Source organism: Mastigoproctus giganteus, chromosome 2 (assembly GCF_048544385.1).
Source record: "Mastigoproctus giganteus isolate SK-2022 chromosome 2, ASM4854438v1, whole genome shotgun sequence".
Classification (NCBI taxonomy): domain Eukaryota; kingdom Metazoa; phylum Arthropoda; class Arachnida; order Uropygi; family Thelyphonidae; genus Mastigoproctus; species Mastigoproctus giganteus.
The window spans coordinates 235,942,672-235,965,896 of NC_143576.1; the positions used below are offsets into that span (position 1 = coordinate 235,942,672).

Below are 23,225 nucleotides of genomic sequence, written 5' to 3' on the forward strand. Positions count from 1 at the left end.
TTTTTTTTCTTTTGGCTGGTGCAGCATGAGCCTCAGGCTTCCTTGCACCTTATGGCTAATAATAATAATAATAATAATAATAGTTGCTGATGCTCCTAAAACCCTTCTACAACAACTGTAACATCATATTCAATAATTTCACCCTAAATATGAAAAAAAAAAAAAAAAAAAATATATATATATATATATATATATATCCAGACAACAAATAGCCTAAATTTAACTAAAATGAATGAACGAGAGAGAGAGAGAGAGAGAGTCCCTATTGCCTTTAAATTGTATCACAGAGAAGTATTACTACTCTGTGAATTGTATGAACATTCAACTTATGTTTCAGTTGTTGGCACTCTCTAGATGGCGGTGCAATCGGAGGTACAATTACAATTTTTTTTTTGGTTTAAAATTTACAGTTGAAGTGTGTGTCACCATGTGTTCTCGAAACCGTGAAGTGGACTTAAATTGTTATCAGAGCATGAGGTGGTTGTCAACCTCTGGCTTTTAAAGTTTTTCTGACTTTTGTGGACGTATTATCTATGATCAGGAATAATACTAAACAAAGTTGTTACCATAGTTACGCGAATCATGACGTGGTAAACATTAGAAAGACTACGTCTACATCTTGGTGTTAATGTACAGCGATCATATACCGTTACTGTTCATATAAACCAATCGTTCATTTGTTTGTTTGTTTTTTAAGTGCTACGCGGTATTATCAAGCATAATGACTTCCCTAAATGTAGACGCTGAAGAATATTTAAAAATAAGATTTGAAAAAAGCCTTTTAACGTAAGTTTTTTAGGTGTTTTAAATTACCGAATTGTGTATATAAAAAGAGAAAGTTTGTCTTTCAGTACAACCTGCTGGCTAGTGGATGGTTGTATTGAAAGACATCATCATCAAATAACTGCGCTCAGTTAACTGTGCACCGTATTTTTATTTTATATTATTTATTTATTTTTTTAGCTACTGAATTCGAATTTCATCATATGTGCTAGTTATCGTGTATATACATCACGTAGCAATGAAAAGATATAGGATCATTGAAAACAGCTGGGTTGTGTGTAGTAAACGGGTCACATCCCAGGTTCAAGAACAGAGGGATTTTGTGGTGCAAGTTCTTATGAAATAGTTCTCGAGGGGGTAAGGTCAGTGTTGAATCCCCAGGGTTTGCAACGAGGGGGGGGGTGATGTAAACTTTGGGGTTGTAGTATCATTCTTCTCTTTCTTAGTGATTTCCTTCTACTTTTGTCTCTCTCTCTCGAGTAACTCGGAAAAATTTTTTTGGTTGGTGTAGTATAAGCCTCAGGCTTCCTTGTACCATATGGCTAATAGTAATAATAATAATAATTTGTATATTTTTTATTATTATTGAATATTTACAACATATCTGCATATTAATGAATATTATAATCAGAGAATATGAGAAAACAAAAGGAAATATTTAATATTGAAATACTAATTGTCAGTTCAAAAAAAATCACTTTAATGACAATAACATGGTTTAATAAAATGAAAATCACAGATTCTCAAAAATCACAAAATTCAGAAAATAACAAAATGAAAATTCACAAAAAAATCATACACGTTATTAATCAAACATGCAAGTATAATAATTATCTTATTCTTTGCTTTTTCTTTGTATATGTATCAATCACTTCATTTATTAACTTTTCTAATAACTCATTCAGGTGTTCTACATTTATTTTCACGCAATCTTGCAATGTTTCCTGTCCAATTCGGTTTCTTAATTTTGCCATAAATTGATTCATTGTGCTGAAAGAATGTTTAGCGGTTGAAACAGGAATACAGCAGAGCCTGTATCGTCATTATTATTATTGTTGGGAGAAGACTCTTAACATATCCAATATTTGATTCCAAAACTGAATGTATAATATTGTTGTTGAATTGGTTTTCTGTTTCAGTCACATATTTAAATGAGTGAATGTCATTCCAGGAAGGATCAAAGTTCAAGTTTAAACAAGAGGAGATTACCTTTATGTCATCATTTGTTAGTTCGCAGAAAGATTTTGATTTTGATGATTCAAATATTGCAGTAACTTGATGATCGATATTTCTTTGTCATTAAAATGATCCTTCATTTGACTGACCATGGTATCAAAAATTGTTTTGCCATTTTTTAACTTGTGCTAATATTTTCTTTTAGAAAAATTGTCAAATGTGATGAATAGTTTGAAGCATTTTATGATAATTTTTACAAATTGTACTTTCTGGGTTTTGTTCGATACAATCTGACGATATATTTTCTGAATGTTGTGTTGTTGAGTTCATAAGTATCGGCAATGAAGACAAGTAGAGCTCTTCCTTACAAGAAAATTTTAATTAAAATTAAACAAAAAATGTGGCTAAAATTTCAATGTCCGAGGTCTTGGAATGAATATTAAAATAAAAATTACTATTTTTCTCTGTGTGGGGGAGATTTTATTCCACCAGGGGTGAAACTCACCCCACCTGGATTCAACACTGGGTGAGGTCAACTTCTAAATAGTTGCAAAAATACGACTTGGCTCTTAAAAATACCAAGCAGTTTAGGTATAGAATAGCATGTCATTCTTATATGGTCATGTGAATGTATTAATGAATGTTTCTACTTTTCATATTAATGCCTTCATATGAAAAGTAAAAACATTTTAACATGTTTTTAATAAATAATAAAAATGACTCCTGATTAAAATCCTTAAAATTAAAATAAAATTATTCTCACAATATATAATTAAAAAACAAATAAAATTTTATAATAGAATATAATAAAATTAGGCTTACTATCACAGACATAAAAAAAAAAAAGATGTGCATGTTAAATATTTAAGTATTAATTCTCTGGGTATTTTTACTTTAGCAAAGTATTTTACTCTTTTCTGTATTTGAAGAATTAGCAACATTAGGATCATTGGAAATCAGTAATAACTATTAGACTAACTGAAGTCAATGAGCAATCTTAGATATGCTTTGATTATGGCATTGCAAAATGAATGGTCCATTATTAACTGGATACTGTTATGTCAACTGCCATAAAAACAATACTGTAAAATTGTAAATTATGTTTGCCAATGAATGGCTATATCATTTTTGTTCACTAAAATTTAAAAAATAAATTAATTTAATTTTAGTGTAAAAAAAAAAACCCTTTTAATTAAGCATTCATTGATAAAATTAGGTGTATTATTGTTCTGGAAAAAATTTGGAAAGAGTTGCACTATTTTGTGTTCTAATTATAGTGTGGATTTTTTTTTTTTTTTTTTACAACCTAATGAACACTTAATTCATTACACAAATTTAAACCATTGAAGTCATTTAATCATTTTGCAGTTAGAGCTTAGTAATAGTTCATTATTGCTAAGCTCTAATTGCAGATCCATATGAAGAAATATCTGTTATCAAAGAAAATATACTGTAATACAAGTACAAACCTCAGGCTGTGCTAGAGATCCTGCACAACAGACTGGACATAATACTTACTGACAAGAAAAAAAAGATTACCTATCTGATTGACATGAACTTCAGCAACCTCCATAAAACCTATGATGAAAAAATCAGGTGTACTCAGACTTATGCAAGAAGTCAAAGCAGATGTGGGATGTCGAACAATTAATGACCATCCCAGTCACCATGTCAACCACCGGCATGGTGCCACAGAGCTTACATTATAATCCAACAGCAATAGGCCTCCCAGAAAATACCTACGAGAAACTCCAGAAAGCTGTGATCCTGAACACCTGTAGAATAGCCAGTAGTAGTAGTAGTAGTAGTAGTGGCACTTGATGCAAGAAAGCAAGTGTAGGAGCTTATGCAGCATCAGCCACAAAAAAAAAAAAAAAAAAAAAATCACACCATACCCTCCAAATGCCTGTCCAGTTCCTCCTTAAATTTATTTAACCTATCAACTTCCACAACGACAGATGGAAGTTTGTTCCAGCAATTAACCACCCGCTGGCTAAAGGCAAATTTCCGCACATCTATTCTGCATCTATCCTTTCTTAATTTGAACTTATGTCCCCGTAGGTTCGTATTCTGAACAAGTGGGAGGATCCCAACAGAATTCAGCGTGCTCAACCCATTCAAGGCCTTATACACCTCAATCAGATCACCGCGCAGGTGCCTAGTCTCCAGCCACTGCAATTTGCAGAACTTAAGCCTCTCTTGGTAAGAGGGATCCCTTCATTCCCCTCACCAATCTTGTTGCCCTTCTCTGTACATGCTCAAGTAAATCTACATCCTTCCTAAAATGAAGCCTCCAGACCTGTACGCAGTACTCAAGTCTTGGCCTGACCATTGCCTTATACAGAGGGACAGTAACCTCCTTCTCCCTGCTAGCAAAATTCCTATATATCATTGACAAAACCCCATGACCTGCCCTGGCAGCCTGTCTGCATTGCTCAGAAAACTTCATATCTGACTGCACAATTACTCCCAGGTCTTTTTCATTTTCTACCACCTTAAGCGTAGTACCACACAGTTGGTACATTTCTCTGGGGTTACTTCTACCCATATGCAGTACTTTGCATTTGTCAAGGTTAAACTTCAGTTGCCACTTCTTAGCCTATCTGCCCAAATTATCTAGATCCTGTTGCAGTAGCACGCTGCCATTACTGTCATTAACAACCCTGCCAACCTTCGTGTCATCTGCAAACTTCGACATTAAGCCTGATATACCTTCATCAATATCATTGATAAATATACAAAACAACAGTGGACCCAACACCGAACCCTGTGGGACTCCACTAATAACATTAGTCCACGAAGAGCAGCACCCATTGATTACCACCCTCTGTCTTCTCCCACTTAACCATCCTTTTATCCATTGTAGCAACTTACCCTTAATACCATTCTGTTCCAATTTGTACAGTAGTCTTCCATGCGCAACAGTGTCAAAAGCTTTCCTGAAATCCAAGTATATGATATCAAAATTATTTTTTGCATCCAGTTCCTTTGTGACCACATCATAATAACCAATCAAATTTGTCAGACAAGACTTTCCCTTAACAAACCCATGCTGTGTCTGAATTATTGCTGCAGTCTTGTCTAGATGATCCTGCAATGCATCTTTAACCAGTGACTCCATTATTTTACCCGGAACAGAAGTTAAACTAACTGGTCTGTAATTACTCGTGTCACCCTTCGAACCTCCTTTGTGAATTGGGGATACATTTGCACATCTCCAGTCCGTGGGAACCTCCCCTGAATCCAAGGATGCTCTCATAATTATGGCTAAGGGTTTGCTTAGTTGCTTTGCCGCCTCCTTTAATATAACTGGATAGATCCCATCCACCCCAGGTGCCTTTCTTATGTTTAACTTCAACAATTTCTCCTCCACTTTGCTCTCAGTTATTACAAAATCATTAAGCACACTGCTACAATTTGATAACCTTCTTCCATTTTCAAACTGTAATAATTCCTCACGTGTGAATGTAGATGCAAAATACTCATTCAGTTTGTTTGCTATCTGAGCAGGATCATCAACAGTCGAACCATCGATGTCAAGTGGACCAATCATATTCATCCCCTTCCTTTTAGAGTTTATATAAGTAAAGAAATCCTTGCTGTTTTTCTTAGCATCTTTTGCCAAAGATTTCTCATAATCCGCCTTTGCCTGCCTAACCTCCTTTGTGACCTGATTACAGACTAGCTTATATCTGTTACAGGCTTCTGCGTCGCCTGATAATTTATATGCATCCCATGCATTTTTCTTCTCTGTCACGAGTCTCATTAGTTCATTTGATAACCATTTAGGCCTAAACCTTGAACAATATTTCTTCATCGGTATGAAAAGTCTAGTAGCTTCCACGATTAATTCCTTGAATGCTTCCCACTTAGAATTTACTGTTTGTAACATCATCAGTTGATCCCACTGTACAGAATTTAAAAACTGTCTGAGACCACTGTACTCCCCTTTACGGAAGCAAAAACCCTTTCCTTTACCCCTGACGGTAGTTACCTCTTTGAGTAAATCCCACTTCAGCACACTGTGATCACTGCCACCTAGTGGTTCCTTTATCTGCAAATTCTGAATACACGAATGATCACTGCTGATAACCAGATCAAGAGTATTACTTTCTCTGGTTGCCTCTCGAACATGCTGCTGCAGAAAACAATCATCCAATAAATCCACAAAAGTCTGACTAGTGTGTGAGTGCCCAAACCACAAGTTCCAGTCAATATCTGGGAAGTTGAAATCCCCCATTATAAGACATTCCGATTTACTAGCCCACTCTATTTCTCTGTACAATTGTTCATTGTACTCATTCGAGTCATTAGGCCTATAACACACTCCTACTCTTATTTTTGCTTTCGCAGTGCTTATGTCACACCAAACTGACTCAACAGTGCACTGTCCATCTATATCAACTGGATGCACTTCTTTTGATTTTATGTTTTTCTTAATTAACAGCATAACACCTCCTCCCTTTCTGTCCTGTCTATCCTTTCCAGAGAGTTCCTCGACCAATAATAGTAACTGGAAATAACAACTACATGTACCAGTACTTGTAGGATGGAAAAAAACCTATAGGGAGAAGAAAGAGATAATACTAATACACAGATAGTACTAATACATAAGAGATAATACTAAAAACATTATTGTATATATGTGTGTATATACACACATATATACAATAATGTTATTAATATTATTATTATTATGACTTTATTCTTGTGGGATTTTTTCCAGCTCATGATGGCAACGGTACCAAGTGTATGGGGTGTTTCTTGTGTCCAGTTACAATTATTACTCATGTTCTATTATTATTACTGTTGGTTGAGTTACTTTCTGTTGAGGTTGAGCAATGTGTACCATTTGTCTATCTTCCTTATGGCTTGGTAGATTGATACTGTGTTTTTCTGGAAGTAATCCCTCATGTTTTTAATTGCCTTCTTTTGTTGTTCATAAGATCTACCAAACCATGCCCTCTCTTTTGGGCTATGGTTGTCTCTTGATGGCTGATTTTGGGTGGTGTTGGCAGCTGTTGGTCATTATCCTGGTTGATATCATAATCTCCTCCAGCTGAGTTTTGATCCAGTTTATGGTTCTGACCATGGTCCCACCATTAGGGTGGTCCTTGTTTTCTAACTGTTGAGCCTACATCATCCCCAGATATTTGTAGTCTCTCCCTCTGTCATGGCTTAAATCTCTTCACTGGTCTTCACAGCGCCTCCGTAGCCAGGTGGGCAGGAGCAGCAGTGCGTACCACACACTTCTTGATTAGACCGGGGTTGGAGCCTGTGACCACCAAATATGGAGGATGTGGAAAAGGTCAGGGAATGACCACCACATATTCCTGGAGCAATATGGCCTTAGTTGCTAATGCTCCTAAAAACCAAATAACAAACATACAAATAACAAAGAACTGGTCTTCACCTAATAGTTTCAGATGACTGAGTTTCCCTGATGCAGTCCATGGGTCTTGCATTTATCTGGGCCAAATTGTATCCAGATGTCAGTGCTGAACTCTTTGGTGATCCAGAGTAGCTGTTAGAGTTGATTCTCGGTTAACACACAGTTTCATGTCATCCCTGTATATCAGGTGAGAGAGGGTGTACAGGTTCTTCCTCCCTTCTTTAAGGGTAAATTCATACTTGCTGTTATTGAGCATAGTGGACAGTGAGTTGAGTGCAAGACAGAACCATAGTGGACTCAGATTATTCCCCTAGAAGATTTCTTGGCTAAAATCTGTTATTTGGGTACCACTTGTCTCTGCGCAGTGGCTGTGGTTGTACGGTCGAGTTCTGTGATTGGGTGATTATTATGAATGCATTTTGTTTCTGATTGTTTTGTGTCATTGAGGAGGAGATGCTTAGGTTAGGTTGGGTTAGGTTTATCCCCCCCCCCCGCCACTGCTTTAAAATCGGGAAAACAAGTTCCCGGTTTTAAAACAGTGGCCCGGGGGATAAACACCCTAGGTATGTCGACCTAGGAGGACAGGGGGTGGGAGAAAATAGTGAGTGGCACCTGCCAATCACTGCCTTCTTCCTGAATTTTAGTTGAAGTATGGAGTGGTACCCAAAATCTGAATTTTTACCTCTTCCAATTTGGATCAGTCTAGTCATGATGTTTTCGACCTTAATGGTGGTCCTCTACTTTGCCATGTTTGCTTCTAGGAAGTGTGTCATTGTCAGGTTGGCTCTATGGATCTTTAGTGTCTCTCTCAGCCAGCTATGGGGAACAGAGTCAAAAGCCTTGTGGTAGTTGGCCATGTGCAGGTTGCAGTGCTTCTTGTAGGCTTGCTCCATAATTGCCATGTTGGTGGTCCTTTGCTTGCATCCTTGCATCCTTTGCTCATCTGCTTACATCCCTTTTGCTGCTCAGCCATAATGTTCTGGCTCTCCAAGTGGCCTGATATCTTCTTAGTTGTGCAGCTGGTCAGGATCTAGTACATTGTTGGGAGAAAGGTGATCAGTCTGTACTTTGCAGGGTTTGTTGTGTTTTGTCCTTTGCCTTCAGTTAGGCAATTTCTTGAGTCAGATTCTGGGACTATGTCAAGAAGCCTTATCATATGGGTGAACTGCTCCACTATGTGCTTGTGTATGCAGCTGAATTTCTTGTACCAGTAATTGTGGATGTTATCTATACCTGGGATTTGCCAGTTGTGGGACTTCCTGATTGACTGTTATATATCTTTGTCCTGAATCTCCCATTCTGTCATTTCTTGTACATTCTTGGTTTTCTTATGTTTTTGATTTATCTGGGGGGGGGGGCAGAGCCATTATGACTAATTTTGCTGCTTCACAGGTTACCCTCAGGGGTCTAATGCCTTCCTCTCCTGTTTTTTGATGTTCCTGTAGAAGGATCTTTGGTTTTCATCAAATATTCGTTGTCTGTTTTCCTCTGGGCACTCTCCCTGTATCAGTGAAGTCTCTTGCTCAGTGCAAGGAGATTCTACTTGCTTGTTTTTCTTCCATTCATCTTGGTGGCTGCTGCAGCAGTAACGTAATACTAGATAGCATCTAGTATTACTTTGTTGTTATTAAGGTAATCTGGTATTATTTGCAGACTGAGGTGGTCTGGGACTTGCTGCAGGATTCTGTTAAGGCTCTGCTTTGATATGGTTTTGGTATTTGTGTGGTCCACTCCCTTGAATTCTAGAACCTTCTTCCACTCTTCTTCTTCTATTTTGGATATTGTGACCTCATCTGTTTCTGCTTCAGTTGCTCTGAGTTGTACTTCTTGTACTTGCTATTCTTTTTCTATTTCTGTTTTGTCCATATTCTTTGTTCTTGGACTTGTTTAGCTTTGGCTAAACAAGTCCACCTCCATAGCTGGATGAAGATGACACATAGAAATACTGAACATACTGCATTGAGTGTGGCACAGGCTAAAGTTGCTCATGCTCAGCTGTAGGCATCAGCTCAAAAAGTTGGAGACAGTCACATGCTTTAGTCACACACAATAACTACCACCATCCATTGGATGGGTGGTAGTTATTGCATGTGACTAAAGATAGCACCACTCTCTGCCTCAACCATCACTTTGATCTTTGGGAGTTAGGTCTAATAAGGAGACTTATACAATTTTTTTGTAGTGATCACCAAATAAATTATCCAGTGTTGTAAACACTTGGTTAATCATGCCTCTAAATAATAATTTGTACAGAAATTGAAATTTTATTGAAAGTAAATCTAAATCATGACTAAAACCAGAGCAGCAAAGCAAAAGGCTCAAGCTAATGGGAATGCTGTGGCCCAGGGGAGAACTGAGGGGGGCAGTTGTCCTCTGAATCACAGCCTTTTAAGATGCACTATTTGCTTGATGTTTGCGGAGCAGTCAAGTATGGGACATGATACTGCCATGGGGGATGTCTTTGTATGTGTGCGATGCAAGGAGTGTAAGGAGATAAGGCGACAACTCAGCGTTGTTATGGGCCTATATGAGAGCTTGAAGGACTGGGTGGATGCCCTCGAAGGATTACAAGTGAGGGGCCCATCAAGCTCTCAGCTGCCCACACCAATGCCAGAGCTTGCACTTGGTCATCGTGCAACACAGCGGCAACCCCCAAGGCAGAATGCGCTGGTCCCAAAGGAACTAGTAGTTGTTGGTGACTCTATTGTCAGGGAAACGGGAAACATGCTTTGTAAAAAGGATAGGTGGAACAGGACCAGGGTATGTCTGCCAGGGGCAAAAGTTGATGATGTTGTAGAGCGGATATCATCTTTTAAGGGCACAAAAGGTGATATAGTTGTACACGTTGGCACTAATGATATTAAGAGCAGGAGACCGGCGGAATTACTTGACAAGTACAGGTCATTGATGAAAAAAAGCCGTGAATTAGGGTTGAAATTGAAAGTGTCTGCAATTCTGCCCAGACACGATAGGAGGGAGTATATGATGAGAGCCCTGTCAATCAATTCGGCCCTGGAAAGATTGTGCAGGGCTCAAGGGGTAGAATTTTTTTCAGCCTGGTCTGTACTTGTTAACAGGAGAGACTGCTTCTACAGGGATGGGATACACTTAAATAGAAAGGGTGCAAGAATGTTTGCTGATGCTATCGAGGCAGTGTTAGGTGGGTCGGAAAACTGCTAGATTGGGGGGATACAAGGACTAATAGATTAACAGTAGCCACTGGCAGAGGTGAAAGTGATTCTTGCACTGCTTCTATTGGAATGAGCCGCAGCCTGGAAAATAAGATGCAGGATATTTCAGAGACTGCTGGGAATCATTGGGGTACAAGTAAACACATGGGTTGTGTTAGGGTAGCTAAGAAAAAGAACAGGTGCATGTATACTTGTGTGTACACCAATGCTAGGAGTTTAGTAAATAAATTTGATGAATTTGAGGTATTGCTCAAAACATCAAAGGCAGATATTGTGGGGATTTCAGAGATGTGGTGTCACACAGATATAAGGAATGCAGAACTGGAATTTGGGGAGTAAAATGTCTACAGAAAGGATAGACAGGATAGGAAGGGAGGAGGGGTTATGCTATTAGTTAAAAAACACATAAAATCCAAGGAAGTGAAGCCAGTCGACATCGCTGGACAGTGCAGTGTCAAGTCAGTTTTGTGTGACATAAGCATTGGGAGATCAAAATTGAGAGTAGGAGTGTGCTATAGGCCTAATGACTCTGATGAGTATAATAAGAAACTGTTCGGAGAAATAGAGTGGGCCAGTAAATCAGAGAGTCTTATAATGGGGGATTTTAATTTCCCAGATATTGACTGGAATTTGGGGGCTGGTCACTCACACAGTAGCAAGGCTTTTGTGGATTTATTGGATGATTGTTTTCTACATCAGCATGTTCGGGAGGCAACTAGAGGGAGTAAGACTCTTGATTTGATTATCAGTAGGGATTCTTCATGCATTAAGAATCTGCAGATAAAGGAACCACTAGGTGGCAGTGATCACAGTGTGCTGAAGTGGGAGTTACTCAAAGAGGTAACTACCATTAGGGGTAAAGGGAAGGGGTATTGCTTTCGTAAAGGCGACTACAATGGACTGAGACAGTATTTAAATTCTATACAGTGGGATCAACTGATGATATTGCCAACAGCAAATTCAAAATGGGAAGCATTCAAAGAACTTATCTTGGAAGCTACTAGGCTTTACATACCAACTAAGAAATATTGTTCAAGGTTTAGGCCTAAATGGATGTCAGATGAACTAATGAGGCATATGGCAGAGAAGAAAAATGCATGGGATACATACAAATTAACACGTGACATAGACGCCTATGATAGATACAAGTTGATCTGTAACCAAGTTACAAAGGAGGTTAGGCAGGCGAAGGCAGACTACGAGAGATCCTTGGCAAGGGATGCGAAGAAAAACAGCAAAGAGTTCTTTACTTATGTAAACTCTAGAAGGAAGGGGATGAATCAGATTGGTCCACTTGAGATCGATGGGTCAACTGTTGATGACCCTGCTCAGGTAGCTAACAAACTAAATGAATATTTTGCATCGACATTCACACATGAGGAGTTATTCAGTGAGGGGAATGCCAGAGGTGAATTCAACTCTAGCAGTAAGCTAGAGAATCTTGTAATAACTGAGAGGAAAGTGGAGGAGAAATTGTTGAAGATAAACACAAGAAAGGCACCTGGGGTGGATGGGATCTATCCAGTTATATTAAAGGAGGCAGCAAAGGAAGTAAGCAAACCCTTAGCCATAATTATGAGAGCTTCCTTGGACTCAGGGGAGGTACCCATGGACTGGAGATGTGCAAATGTGACCCCAATTCACAAAGGGGGATCAAAGGCTGACACAAGTAATTATAGACCTGTGAGTTTAACTTCTGTTCCCGGAAAATTAATGGAGGCACTGGTTAAAGAAACACTGCAGGATCATCTAGACAAGACTTCAGTTATAGCTAGGACACAGCATGGTTTTGTTAAGGGTAAGTCTTGCCTGACCAATTTGATTGGATACTATGATGCAGTCACAAAAGAACTGGATGCAGGGAATAACTTTGATATTATATACTTGGATCTTAGAAAGGTATTGATACTGTTGCACATGGAAGACTGCTGCACAAATTGGAGCAGTGTGGCATTGGAGGCAAATTGCTGCTATGGATAAAGGTGTGGTTGAGGGGGAGAAGACAGAGAGTGGTAATCAATGGACACTGCTCATCGTGGACTAATGTTATTAGTGGAGTCCCTCAGGGTTCAGTGTTGGGTCCTTTATTGTTTTCTGTATTTATAAATGATATTGATGATGGTATATCAGGCTTAATGTCCACGTTTGCAGACGATACGAAGGTTGTCAGGGTTGTCAAGGACACTACTGACACTATGCTGCTGCAACAGGATTTGGAAAGATTGAGCAGATGGGCTTCGAGGTGGCAAATGAAGTTTAACATTGACAAATGTAAAGTACTACATATGGGGAAACAGCAACCCCAGAGCAACGTATCAAGTGTGTGGTACTACAGTGACAGTGGTAGAGAGTGAAAGGGACCTGGGGGTGGTTGTGCAGGCAGATATGAAGTTCTCTGAGCAGTGCTGACGGGCTGCAAGAGTAGCTCATGGTGTATTGTCAATGATATATAGGAATTTTTCTAGCAGGGATAAGGAGGTGATTATTCCCTTGTATAAGGCAATGGTCAGGCCACACCTGGAGTACTGTATACAGGCCTGGAGGCCTCATTTCAAGAAGGATGTAGAGCTGCTGGAATGAGTACAGAGAAGGGCAACTAGATTGGTGAATGGGACAAAGGGGTGCTCTTACGAAGAAAGGCTTAAGTTTTGCGAATTACAGTGTCTGGAAACTAGGCACCAGCGAGGTGATCTGATAGAGGTGTACAAAGCCTTGAATGGTTTGAGCATGCTCAATGCTGATGGGATTCTTCCTCTTGCTCAGAATAATCACCTGAGAGGGCATAAATTCAAATTGAGGAAAGACAGATGTAGGATAGATGTGCGGAAATTTGCCTTTAGCCAGCGGGTGGTTGGTAGGTGGAACAGACTTCCATCCCTTGTCGTGGAAGTTGATAGCCTAAATAAGTTTACGGCTCAGCTGGACAGGTATTTCGAACGAACAGAGGGGTGAAGTGGAAGTGGTTATTTTTATTTATTTATGTTACTTTTTTTTTTTTTTTTTGGCTGATGCTGCATAAGCTTGCTTTCTTGCATCAAATGCCTCTACTAATGCTAATGCTAATAATAATTTGTCTTATTATAATAATAAGACAAATGCAAGACCCTTGGATTGCATCAAGGACATTCAGTTGGACTAAACTATCAGCTGAAGACCCAGTAAAGAAATTGAAGCCATTACAGAGGGTGAGATACAGATATCTGCAGATTATGCAGGCTGACCAGTTAGAACACAAGGAGATCAAGGCCCTTCTGACTGAGAAATACTGTCAGAGACTGAGAAGCTGAACGGCGGAAACACAGTCACAGCCATAAACACTTATGCAGTCCCAGTGCTAACGTACTCCTTGGAGATCATAGATTAGACCAACACTGAGCTGGAGGAGATTGAGATCATCCAGAATAATGATGACCCAGAGGTGCCAACACCATCCAAAGTCGGCCATCAAGAGACTGACCATACTGGTAAAGAAGGAGGGGAGGGAATTGACTGACCTCATTGAACAAGAGAAGAAGGTGATTAAGAACCTGCAGGATTACTTCCAGGAAAACACAAAACCAATCTACCAAGCCATAAGAAAGATGGAAAAATGGCACAACACTCAACCTCATACAAACAGAAGAAACAAAGACAGAAAGATGGGCAAAGAAGACACTCCATGGTAGATGCTACAGTGACCTCCATCAAGACTATATACAGGGGGGGGGTGATCATTTAATTTGTAGACTGGTGCAAGATTTTGTTTACTGTGTGAAATTTCCATAACTGCTGCCAGAAGCGCTCTCCCTGATCACTACTGAGGAGACTCTGTGTGTACATGCCAGTACTTGTGAAGCTAGTGTTGCATGAAGATAGTTTTTTTTTGCCGTATGCCATTAATGATCATTTTGAAGCAAGTATCAGACATATAGATTGAACAGCGATATGTGATTCATTATCAGACAGTGCTTAAAAGCATCAGAAACAGTTAGAGATGAATGAAGCATATGGTATTGAGTGTCTTGGTAGCATGGCCATATTTAAAAGGCACAAGCAATTCAGTGAAGGCCATGAGTCTGTTGCAGATGACCCAAGACCTAGTCAGTCTTTCTCCTCAACAACTCCTGAGCAAATCGCAAAATCCCAGGAAATGTTGGATGAAGACAGGCAAATTACGCTTTGCAAATTGGCTGTTAGAATGTCCATTTCATATTGTAGTGCTCACAATATTCTGAAAAATCACCTGAAAATGTTGCAAATCTGTACCCGCTGGATTCCATAGAATTTGACTCCAGAACAAAAACAGCAAAGAATAGACTTGTGCAAAGAAATGCTTGACCATTTTTAAACAGAGGTCAAAACTTTTTAAATCAAATAGTGGCTTGTGATGAAACTTGGATTTTTCACTATGATCTAGAAACAAAACAACAGTCGAGTGGAAGCATTCTGATTCACAAAGACCTAAGGAACTTCAGGCTTCTTGTTTGGCTGCCAAACAAATGGTTCTTGTGTTTTTTGACAAAAAAAGGTATTCTTGTTACACATTTTGCGCCTTGTGAAACAACTATAAATAAGGAAGCATACTCTGAGGTTCTCAAAATCAAACTTTTCTGTGCCATTAGTCAGAAATGTCAAGAACTTTCCAGTGTGAAATCCAGCTCCATCAGGACAATGCCAGGCCCCATATGACTAATATTGTGCAGCCACTAATCACTGCCATAGGTGCCGAGTTTCTGCCACATCCCCCCTTATTCACTGGACTTAGCCCAGCCCAGTGCAATTTCTTCCTATTTCCACATCTGAAGAAAGCTCTGAAAAGCAAGTGTTTCGTATCTGACAACGATGCTCACAGAGCCACAATGGAAGCACTTCACAGTTTCGAAAAATGGCTTGCAAGAAGCATTTAATGCATGGGTACGATGTTTGTGAAAGTTTGTAAAGTTCAAGGGAGAGTATTTCGAGAAGGAGAAATCCACAGAAGATTTCAGATGATGACAATTAAGATAAGATCTTGCACCAGTCTGCAAATTAAATGATCACCCCCCTCATAGATAAGATGGTTTCCAGTGCTTAGCTCACAAACAGAAGGCTCTTCACCGAGACCAAAGGATTAATGCTTGCCATCGAAGACCAGGTACTCAACACCAGGAACTACAGGAAATACATTGTCAAGGATCCCACAGTACCAGATGACAAATGTGATGATGCCATCTGGCCTTAGAAAAAATCCAGCTCATCACCGCAGGATGCAGGGTGATCACCCAGATAAATTAGTTCCTGGGATAATACATGATATTACTCTCTCTATTTGGTTGAGTTTTGCATGCCAGCTGGTAAAATAACTAGTAGTAGTAATAATACATTTTCAAGTGTTTTTCTTTATAAAGACCTGTGCCCAATAGTGTAACATCTATAATCTGTTTTGTAATGTCACTGATCAACAAATACATGGTTACTTTTCTTTTTGATTTTCTCTTTGTAATAGAGAAAATAAGTTAAGTTGTTTGTTAAGTTGTAATTAAAATTTTTGTTTCTTAATTTGAAAAAAATCTCTTTTTTTTTTTTTTTTTTTTTTTTTTTAGCAAAATTCCTGATGCCAGTGAAGGAGCTATACCCCTGACAACAAGGCTTCTTGCTAAACAGCATCAAATGATTGAACTTGATGAGCTATTAGAAAAGGAAAGAGAGGTGCGTGAGTATTTTCGGAAAGTAAAATTTATAAGATAAATTAATTTATAAAATATAATTTTTAAAGGATAATAAAAGCCATCACTTTCACTATTTTATAATTCTTTTAGCATAAGGATTATTACCACAACTTGTCTTGATCATCTACAGGCATTCCAAAATAGGTTTTATATGCATTGTTACTAAACCTATTTCAAAAGCTATCAGAATTAAAGAAATAAGTCTTCAAAAAAAAATTTAAAAAAAAAAAAACCTTTGATTACCACCAAAGTATTGATGGTAGAGGAAAAACTAGTGACACCATGGGATTTAGCACATAATATATGTATATATTCTTGAACACTATTTTTAAGACTATGTTCTATTTTAATTAAATTTTAATTAAATTTTCAGTTGTGATAATGCTGCGGTTATGCGGCATTAATGCTATTGTAGGATTAAACAATTAAACATTATACACGCATTGATGTCAGGTCAAAGTACCGATTGATTTTTGTTTTGCGAATGGTAGTGAAACTTTTTATTATTTTGGGCGGGAGGCATTACCGGTAATTAAGACCTAACTAACTGGCTAGCCATTGTCACTGTAGCAGTTGTTGGTTTTGCCTATTGTTGTATATATTAACAATTAACAAGTTTGTTAATTTTAAATTTAAATTTTTGTTTTAGTTTTAAATTTTATTAAATGGTAGTTTTAAATTTTTGGATTATAATTAGCTTAAAACTGGGATTAGGACTGGGATTGGGACCCAAAGCTCAACGGGTGTGCACCAGAGTAAATATAAAAAGTATATAGGTATTTACCTATATACTTTTTATACCTGCAAACACTATTGCTGGTGGTTGGTACAAGAAAGCACGTGCAATCTGCCCGGGAGCTGCTTTATAGGAGGTCGGGGTGCCCTCTGGTCTGTTTTGTTGGTTAGTCTGTCAGTAATAATTATATATGCTTAAGGGATGGGTTAATTTGTTTGTGATTATGAGACCTGTATTAAATTATACATTTGTTATACATTTGGATGGGTTAATTTGTTTGTGATTATGAGACCTGTATTAAATTAGTAATTGATGATTAGGATTACGGTGAATACTTATATGGATGTTTATGTTAATACATTTTAAGATTACACTTTTTTTGTTTCTTTTTTTTTTTTATTGATTAATCAAAATAGTAATGTTATCCACTGGACAAGGATTGGTATAACCTTTCTAAAGCATAACAAAATGTTAAAATAAAATTAATTAAAAATAAATTAGCATTTAAATTTTATTTGCCTTATATATATTTTATTTGCCTTATATATTTTATATAACACGAACCGAATTCACTTATGCACGATTCGCCTTTGTGTTTACAAGAAATGGCAGTCCAATGCAGAATCACCCCAACTGAACGCAACACGAAGAGAATGAAGAGAAGATTCTGAAAATGTATTTATGTTTTTATATCAGTGAAGGGGAAACACATTTCACCATAATAAGGTAAAAACCCACACAATTCCAGCTATTATCGATATTATCGCAAATGCAATTAAATCGAGTTTACTACCAGTTTATAACAGATTCTACTAGCAGAAACGCAACTGAAAATTGTTTTTATTGTTTTATGGCAGTAACCCTTAGAAATGTGCTTTAGTAAAATGTGAGGTGTTAATAGTTTATCTCTACCTTTACGGTGTTGTTTATTCAGTTTCTACACGTGCGCAGCTTTGTTTATGCGTATCAAGCGTGCCTCCTCGTTTTGTAATTGTGCTTTATTCCCTACAAATGAGTAAAATACTTAAAAGGTGTGAATAGGAAGCGTCCTGGTGAAGACACTGCAGATTCAGAGAGAAAAAGAAAAGAAATATCAATAAACAGAGGCGGACTGAGTCAAAAATTCTTACCCAGGAAAATTTATAGTGGCCTCATACTATGGTTTGTGGCCAAAATCACACCGGTCTCTGGCCCACCAGGGTTTCCCTGGTAAGGCTTATGGCGAGTCCACCTCTGTCGATAGAGAAAAAATATGAAATTGTGAAACACTTTGAGCGAAATGAAAGACCATGTGATATTGCAGGTGCTACACAGCTAAATGAGGCAACGCCAAGAATTACAAAGAATGCAGAGAAAAATAAAAACAACTTTTATAGCAACGTTATAGGAACAACTCAAAGTGTAATTAAAATCCATTAGATTAAGACACAAAGAATTGGAGGAGATGGAACGGCTGTCATCTGTTTGGATAGAAAAATCAAACAAAAAACAAGTTGCTTACGATAGAAGCAAACGCATTAGCAATATTTTATTACTTAATAGTTGTAATAAAATATTTAAGTATTTTATTACGATAATTTATTGTGTTTGGTAATGTTTTGGTTACAAATGTGTGTTCAATCTTGGGTGGTCGGCACCTAACCCAATTTTTCCCATAGGGCCTGTTGTTTATATTGCACGAGGGTTTCTAGGAACACAACTATCATGCTATACGAGGACTGACTGTACTTAGTAAGCAAAACTATTATTGAGACTACAGAAACGGGTATGCATGAGACATTCTTTTAGTATGGCTATCTGTCTGCTCAAAGACAAGGACACATTGTTACTAGAGATAACCCTGAATTTTAACCATTCTTGGCATAAGAATATCAGAAATATTGCTTTTGTTGCAACAAAAAATTAGGTATTCTCTTTTGCTCTTAATGTTACTTTTCTTTTTACCTTTTACTTTTCTACTTTTACTATTACTTTTCTTTTAAACCAGCTACTGACTCTATACAAATCAAAAACATTCCCTACTATGGAATGTTATTCCCACATTTTGTGAAATGCTCTGAATACTGCTGTTAAATTCTTACTCTATCTGAAAGAGGGCAGTCAGGTTAATTGATAATTTTTCACTTACAAACTTTCTCTACTTCCTACCACACAAATGTGATAGAAGGCAGGAAAAAGACATGCAGTTTCTGTCACATCTGTTTTCTACAGACCATGAGTAATACTTTTCCATGGGCAATCCTCTTTTAAATTATTAAAAAAATATTGGTATTAAGAGCCCCCAAGCATGCTCTCATAACCATAAGTGTATTATGATGCTTGTAGAAGTACATGTTCACCAATTTGCATGTTTTGTAGGCTGAATAGCTCACAGGAAAAAACTCTACACTGTCTGCCTGAAATCAGCTGAAATCAGCCTTGAATGAAGATGACTTTAGAAATTCCTCCATTCGTTGACAGGAATAGAACTCAGACCACCCCAAACAAGTGGCAGATGGTAACATATCATAATGACTAGGCTGTCATGGAGAGCAGCAGTGCGTAGCACATGCTTCTTGATTAGACCGGGGTTCGAGCCCGTGAACACCAAATACGGAGGATGCGGAAAGGTCAGGGAATGACCACCGCATATCCCTGGAGCAATATGGCCTTAGTTGCTAATGCTCCTAAAAACCAAATAACAACAACTGTCATGGAGAGAGCTTCTGGATTAGCATCTGCAATTTCTACCTTTCTCTCCCAAACCGGTAAATCAGCTAGTTAACATCCATTCACAATTCAGCTCTAAACTCATTGAACTAACTTTTCCTTTTCATTTATCCCTTCTGTTTCTGTTATTTTGAAAACCTTCCTTTTTGTGTGTTTCCTGAAAATTGCAATCTGCAGAAGTTTGAGTCCACTGTCAAGATGTATTTGCTGTCTTCTAGACTCTAAAATCATAAATGTTACTAGATCTTTATAGTTCCAATAAATTTAAAATTTAAATTGAAAATTAAATAATTTTAAATTTAAATTGTTTAAAATTAAAATTTAAAGTAAGCTGAATAATATAAAGTCTTAAAGAAAGTTAGTATCCCATAATTTAACAGTCAATATTATAAAACTTAAAAGACAAAATTTCTAATCTTTTTTTAAAATCACTTTTGAAAACTTTATACTGTGTATTCCCATGTCAAAAAGTGACAGCCTAGTTCATATTTAAGCATTTACAACTGTATGTGTATATATATATATATATATACATACAGTTACATATATATATATGTAAAGTTTGGAGAATTCATGTAGATTTTCAATGAGCTTGAAAATGCATTCAATATATAAGATAACGTTTATTTCATGGTATATTGTCCTTAAGTTTACAAGAAATTAATTAAATTCACATAGTATAAAACCTTTTATTGAGAAGAAATTTACTCTTTCCTCGTTGAGTAAGAGAATTTATTATAAATTTATTTATTAATACAGTCTCTCCTCAATTTAGGACAATCTGGACCTATGACGGTCATTTCCAGAAAAATTTTTAAATATTTTACACAGCTGTGACGCTGCTGTACGACTATCTCAGCTACCTATGCAGTGGTATTAAAGGGAGTGTCCGCACAGATAGCCCATGAAAACCCCCAAAATCATCAATTTCGAGTTAGATACATTTTTTCCTAACAGTTATTTCTATGTATCTGCATTTTAAAACCCATCTATTTGTGTACATAAATCATGCCTAAAGGGACAAAAAAAATTGGAGAAACATTCTTCAGCTTTGAAGTCTAACAGACTGAGACAAAATATGAATTCCAAGTGTATTAATTCTTGTCAAGGAGACATCTGATTTAATGCATATAACATGAAATATATGATCAAATGATGGCAACTCCTAGACAATTGGTGTTCAGAAATCTCTAAAATCTGTTTCTTTATAGAAACAGATTTTAGAGATTTGTGAAAACTAAACTAATAAAATATGAAACTTAAAAATAAAATATAAAAGAAAAAGAACACACCATTAAATAAACAAAGAAATATTAAATGCACCAGTACATAAAAAAAACAGACTTACGTGCGACTTATGACATGGTCGTTGGAACGGAACCTCGTTGCAAGTCAAGGAACAACTGTTTATAGACTCATTATAGAAAATATTCATACATTGCTTTATTAAATTAATTTCCTGGTATAGCGTTCCATTATTATGATATCCAAAATGGCAGTCAGTATATCATTATTAAGGTGTATTTCTTAACTATGATAGTTGAGAATAGAGAACTTCAATGATTCCACTTCAGAGAAACGTTGCAATTTCTTTACAAATTCTGACAGCTACATGATTATTTTTAGATTATTTTAATATATGCTTATGCATTATCTTTCTGGATATGTTATCTTAATTATTCTTTATTATATTAATATTTTTTAGGAATATGCAACAAAAATGAGGAAGCTTAAAAAGAGAAGACTGGAAATTGAAAAAAAATCTGAGTTACTAAAGGATACTTTAAGGAATTTTGAAAAGTTCCTAACAGTAAGAGTAACAGTTTCTTTGAATATTGTATGCTATACAATTTTTCATTTAGATTTCTAGCAGCTCTGATTTATTTTCTGTTTTAAAGGAAAATGATAAAAGACGAGTCAGAGCCATTGAAAGAGCCGCAACAGAAAGGAATATTCAAAAATCAAAGGATAAAGAAATTAATAGGTAAAATAAAAATTATAAATAATAAAAACAATAACATTTAAAGTTAGTAATATTTATAGTGTGTTTGTTTCAGAAAAAAATTACAAAATAATGCAAATATTTCAAAAATTACATATTTTTGAAATATTTGCAACAAAAAATATTTTTTGTCATACCTTCGCAATGAAAATATGTGATTCTGGAGGAAATAATTCTGATTCCAAAAATCAAAATAAAAAGTCTCTATCATGTCTGCATCAAAAGATGTACCAATGTTTAACGTTAACATAAAGGAATATATATATGTATAATTCAAGTTTTTAATACAAGTGTAAAAAAATATTATACATTCTCTATAACTCATTTAACTTTGGAAAAATTATCATAAATTATAGCGAAATAGCTATATTTAAATAATGTATAATCAGCCTACCTGTAATTGTCCTTAAAAATGTTTGCTACTAAAGGATTTTCTCTTGTATTCCTCTCCCTCACAAGGAACCAGCAGTAATCCCCCATTTTTACAGGATCCCAGCAACCTTGGTACCACTTTTCCATAGTGGAAATATCTTGATGAAACCGCTCCCCTTGTTCGTCACTCACATCTCCCAGATTTTTGGGGAAAAAATTTGAGATGGGTATGAATAAAATGAATTTTCAACGATATTTGACAGCCAGTGTTTTTGTAGCACTCGAGTAAATTAGACACCAACATTTCATAGTTTTCTTCTTTCCTATTACCCAGAAAACCATGTACTACTGCTAGTTAGTTAGTTATTTGGTTTTTAGGAGCATTAGCAACTAAGGCCATATTGCTCCGGGATATGCGGTGGTCATTCCCTGACCTTTCCACATCCTCCATATTTGGTGGTGACGGGCTCGAACCTCGGTCTAATCAAGAAGCATGTGCTACGCACTGCTGCTCCTTCCCACCTGGCTACAGAGGCGCCATGTACTACTGCCTTAAATGATCGCCAATCTGCCAATTCAGCCTCCTTTAACTGGGTTTTAAACACATCGTCTTTCAACAGTTTCCTAATTTGGGGTCCTACAAAAATTCCTTCCTTAAATTTGGCATATGTTAAATTAGAAAATGCATTTCTCAAGTATGCAAACCTGTTACCTTCTTTACTAGTCCCTTCATGAAATTTTTCATCAATACAAGTTTGATGTGCAGGGGTGGAAGAAGAAGAACCTTCTTTGATTGCACTAAAGGAATAAATTTTACATTACGTTGTCCTGGTATGAACTCTTCCCGCTTGTCCCAATGTTGCACAACATAATGTTCTTCTGTGTTCCAACATGATGTTCGGCTGTAACATAAAAAACAACAATATTTTGTGAAACACCCCTACAAACCAACCAGCAAACCAATAACCTTAAGTTCACTGCATATGTTCTACCATAATCCTGGTATTTTATAGCATGTAGAACCTTAGACATGCTTTCATGACTTTCTTTAAGTCCAACTGAATGAAACACAGGAACCGAGGGAATTTGGAGCAATTATGACGCATAACTGCTTTTAAACTTAATTTTGAGGCATCTATGGATAAACGTCATTCATTTGACTTATGCACGACACCTA

At 36.9% G+C, this 23,225-nt stretch overlaps 1 protein-coding gene across 1 annotated transcript; it reads left to right on the forward strand.

Annotated features, from left to right (window-relative positions):
• Positions 1-713: 713 nt before the first annotated feature.
• On the forward strand, positions 714-21,662 carry LOC150090267 (coiled-coil domain-containing protein 42 homolog). The gene is made up of 4 exons (XM_090390238.1): positions 714-786; positions 16,104-16,209; positions 21,380-21,484; positions 21,573-21,662. Exons 1-4 carry the CDS (start codon positions 722-724, stop codon positions 21,660-21,662), a joined length of 366 nt encoding a protein of 121 aa, XP_090246364.1. The 5' UTR covers positions 714-721.
• Positions 21,663-23,225: the final 1,563 nt, after the last annotated feature.

Excerpts from the sequence above, each read along its gene's own strand:
- LOC150090267 (XM_090390238.1), top strand. The coding sequence starts at position 722 with ATGACTTCCCTAAATGTAGACGCTGAAGAATATTTAAAAATAAGATTT. Across the intron at positions 787-16,103 it reads TTTGAAAAAAGCCTTTTAAC|CAAAATTCCTGATGCCAGTG; the intron begins GTAAGTTTTTTA and ends TTTTTTTTTTAG. Across the intron at positions 16,210-21,379 it reads TATTAGAAAAGGAAAGAGAG|GAATATGCAACAAAAATGAG; the intron begins GTGCGTGAGTAT and ends AATATTTTTTAG.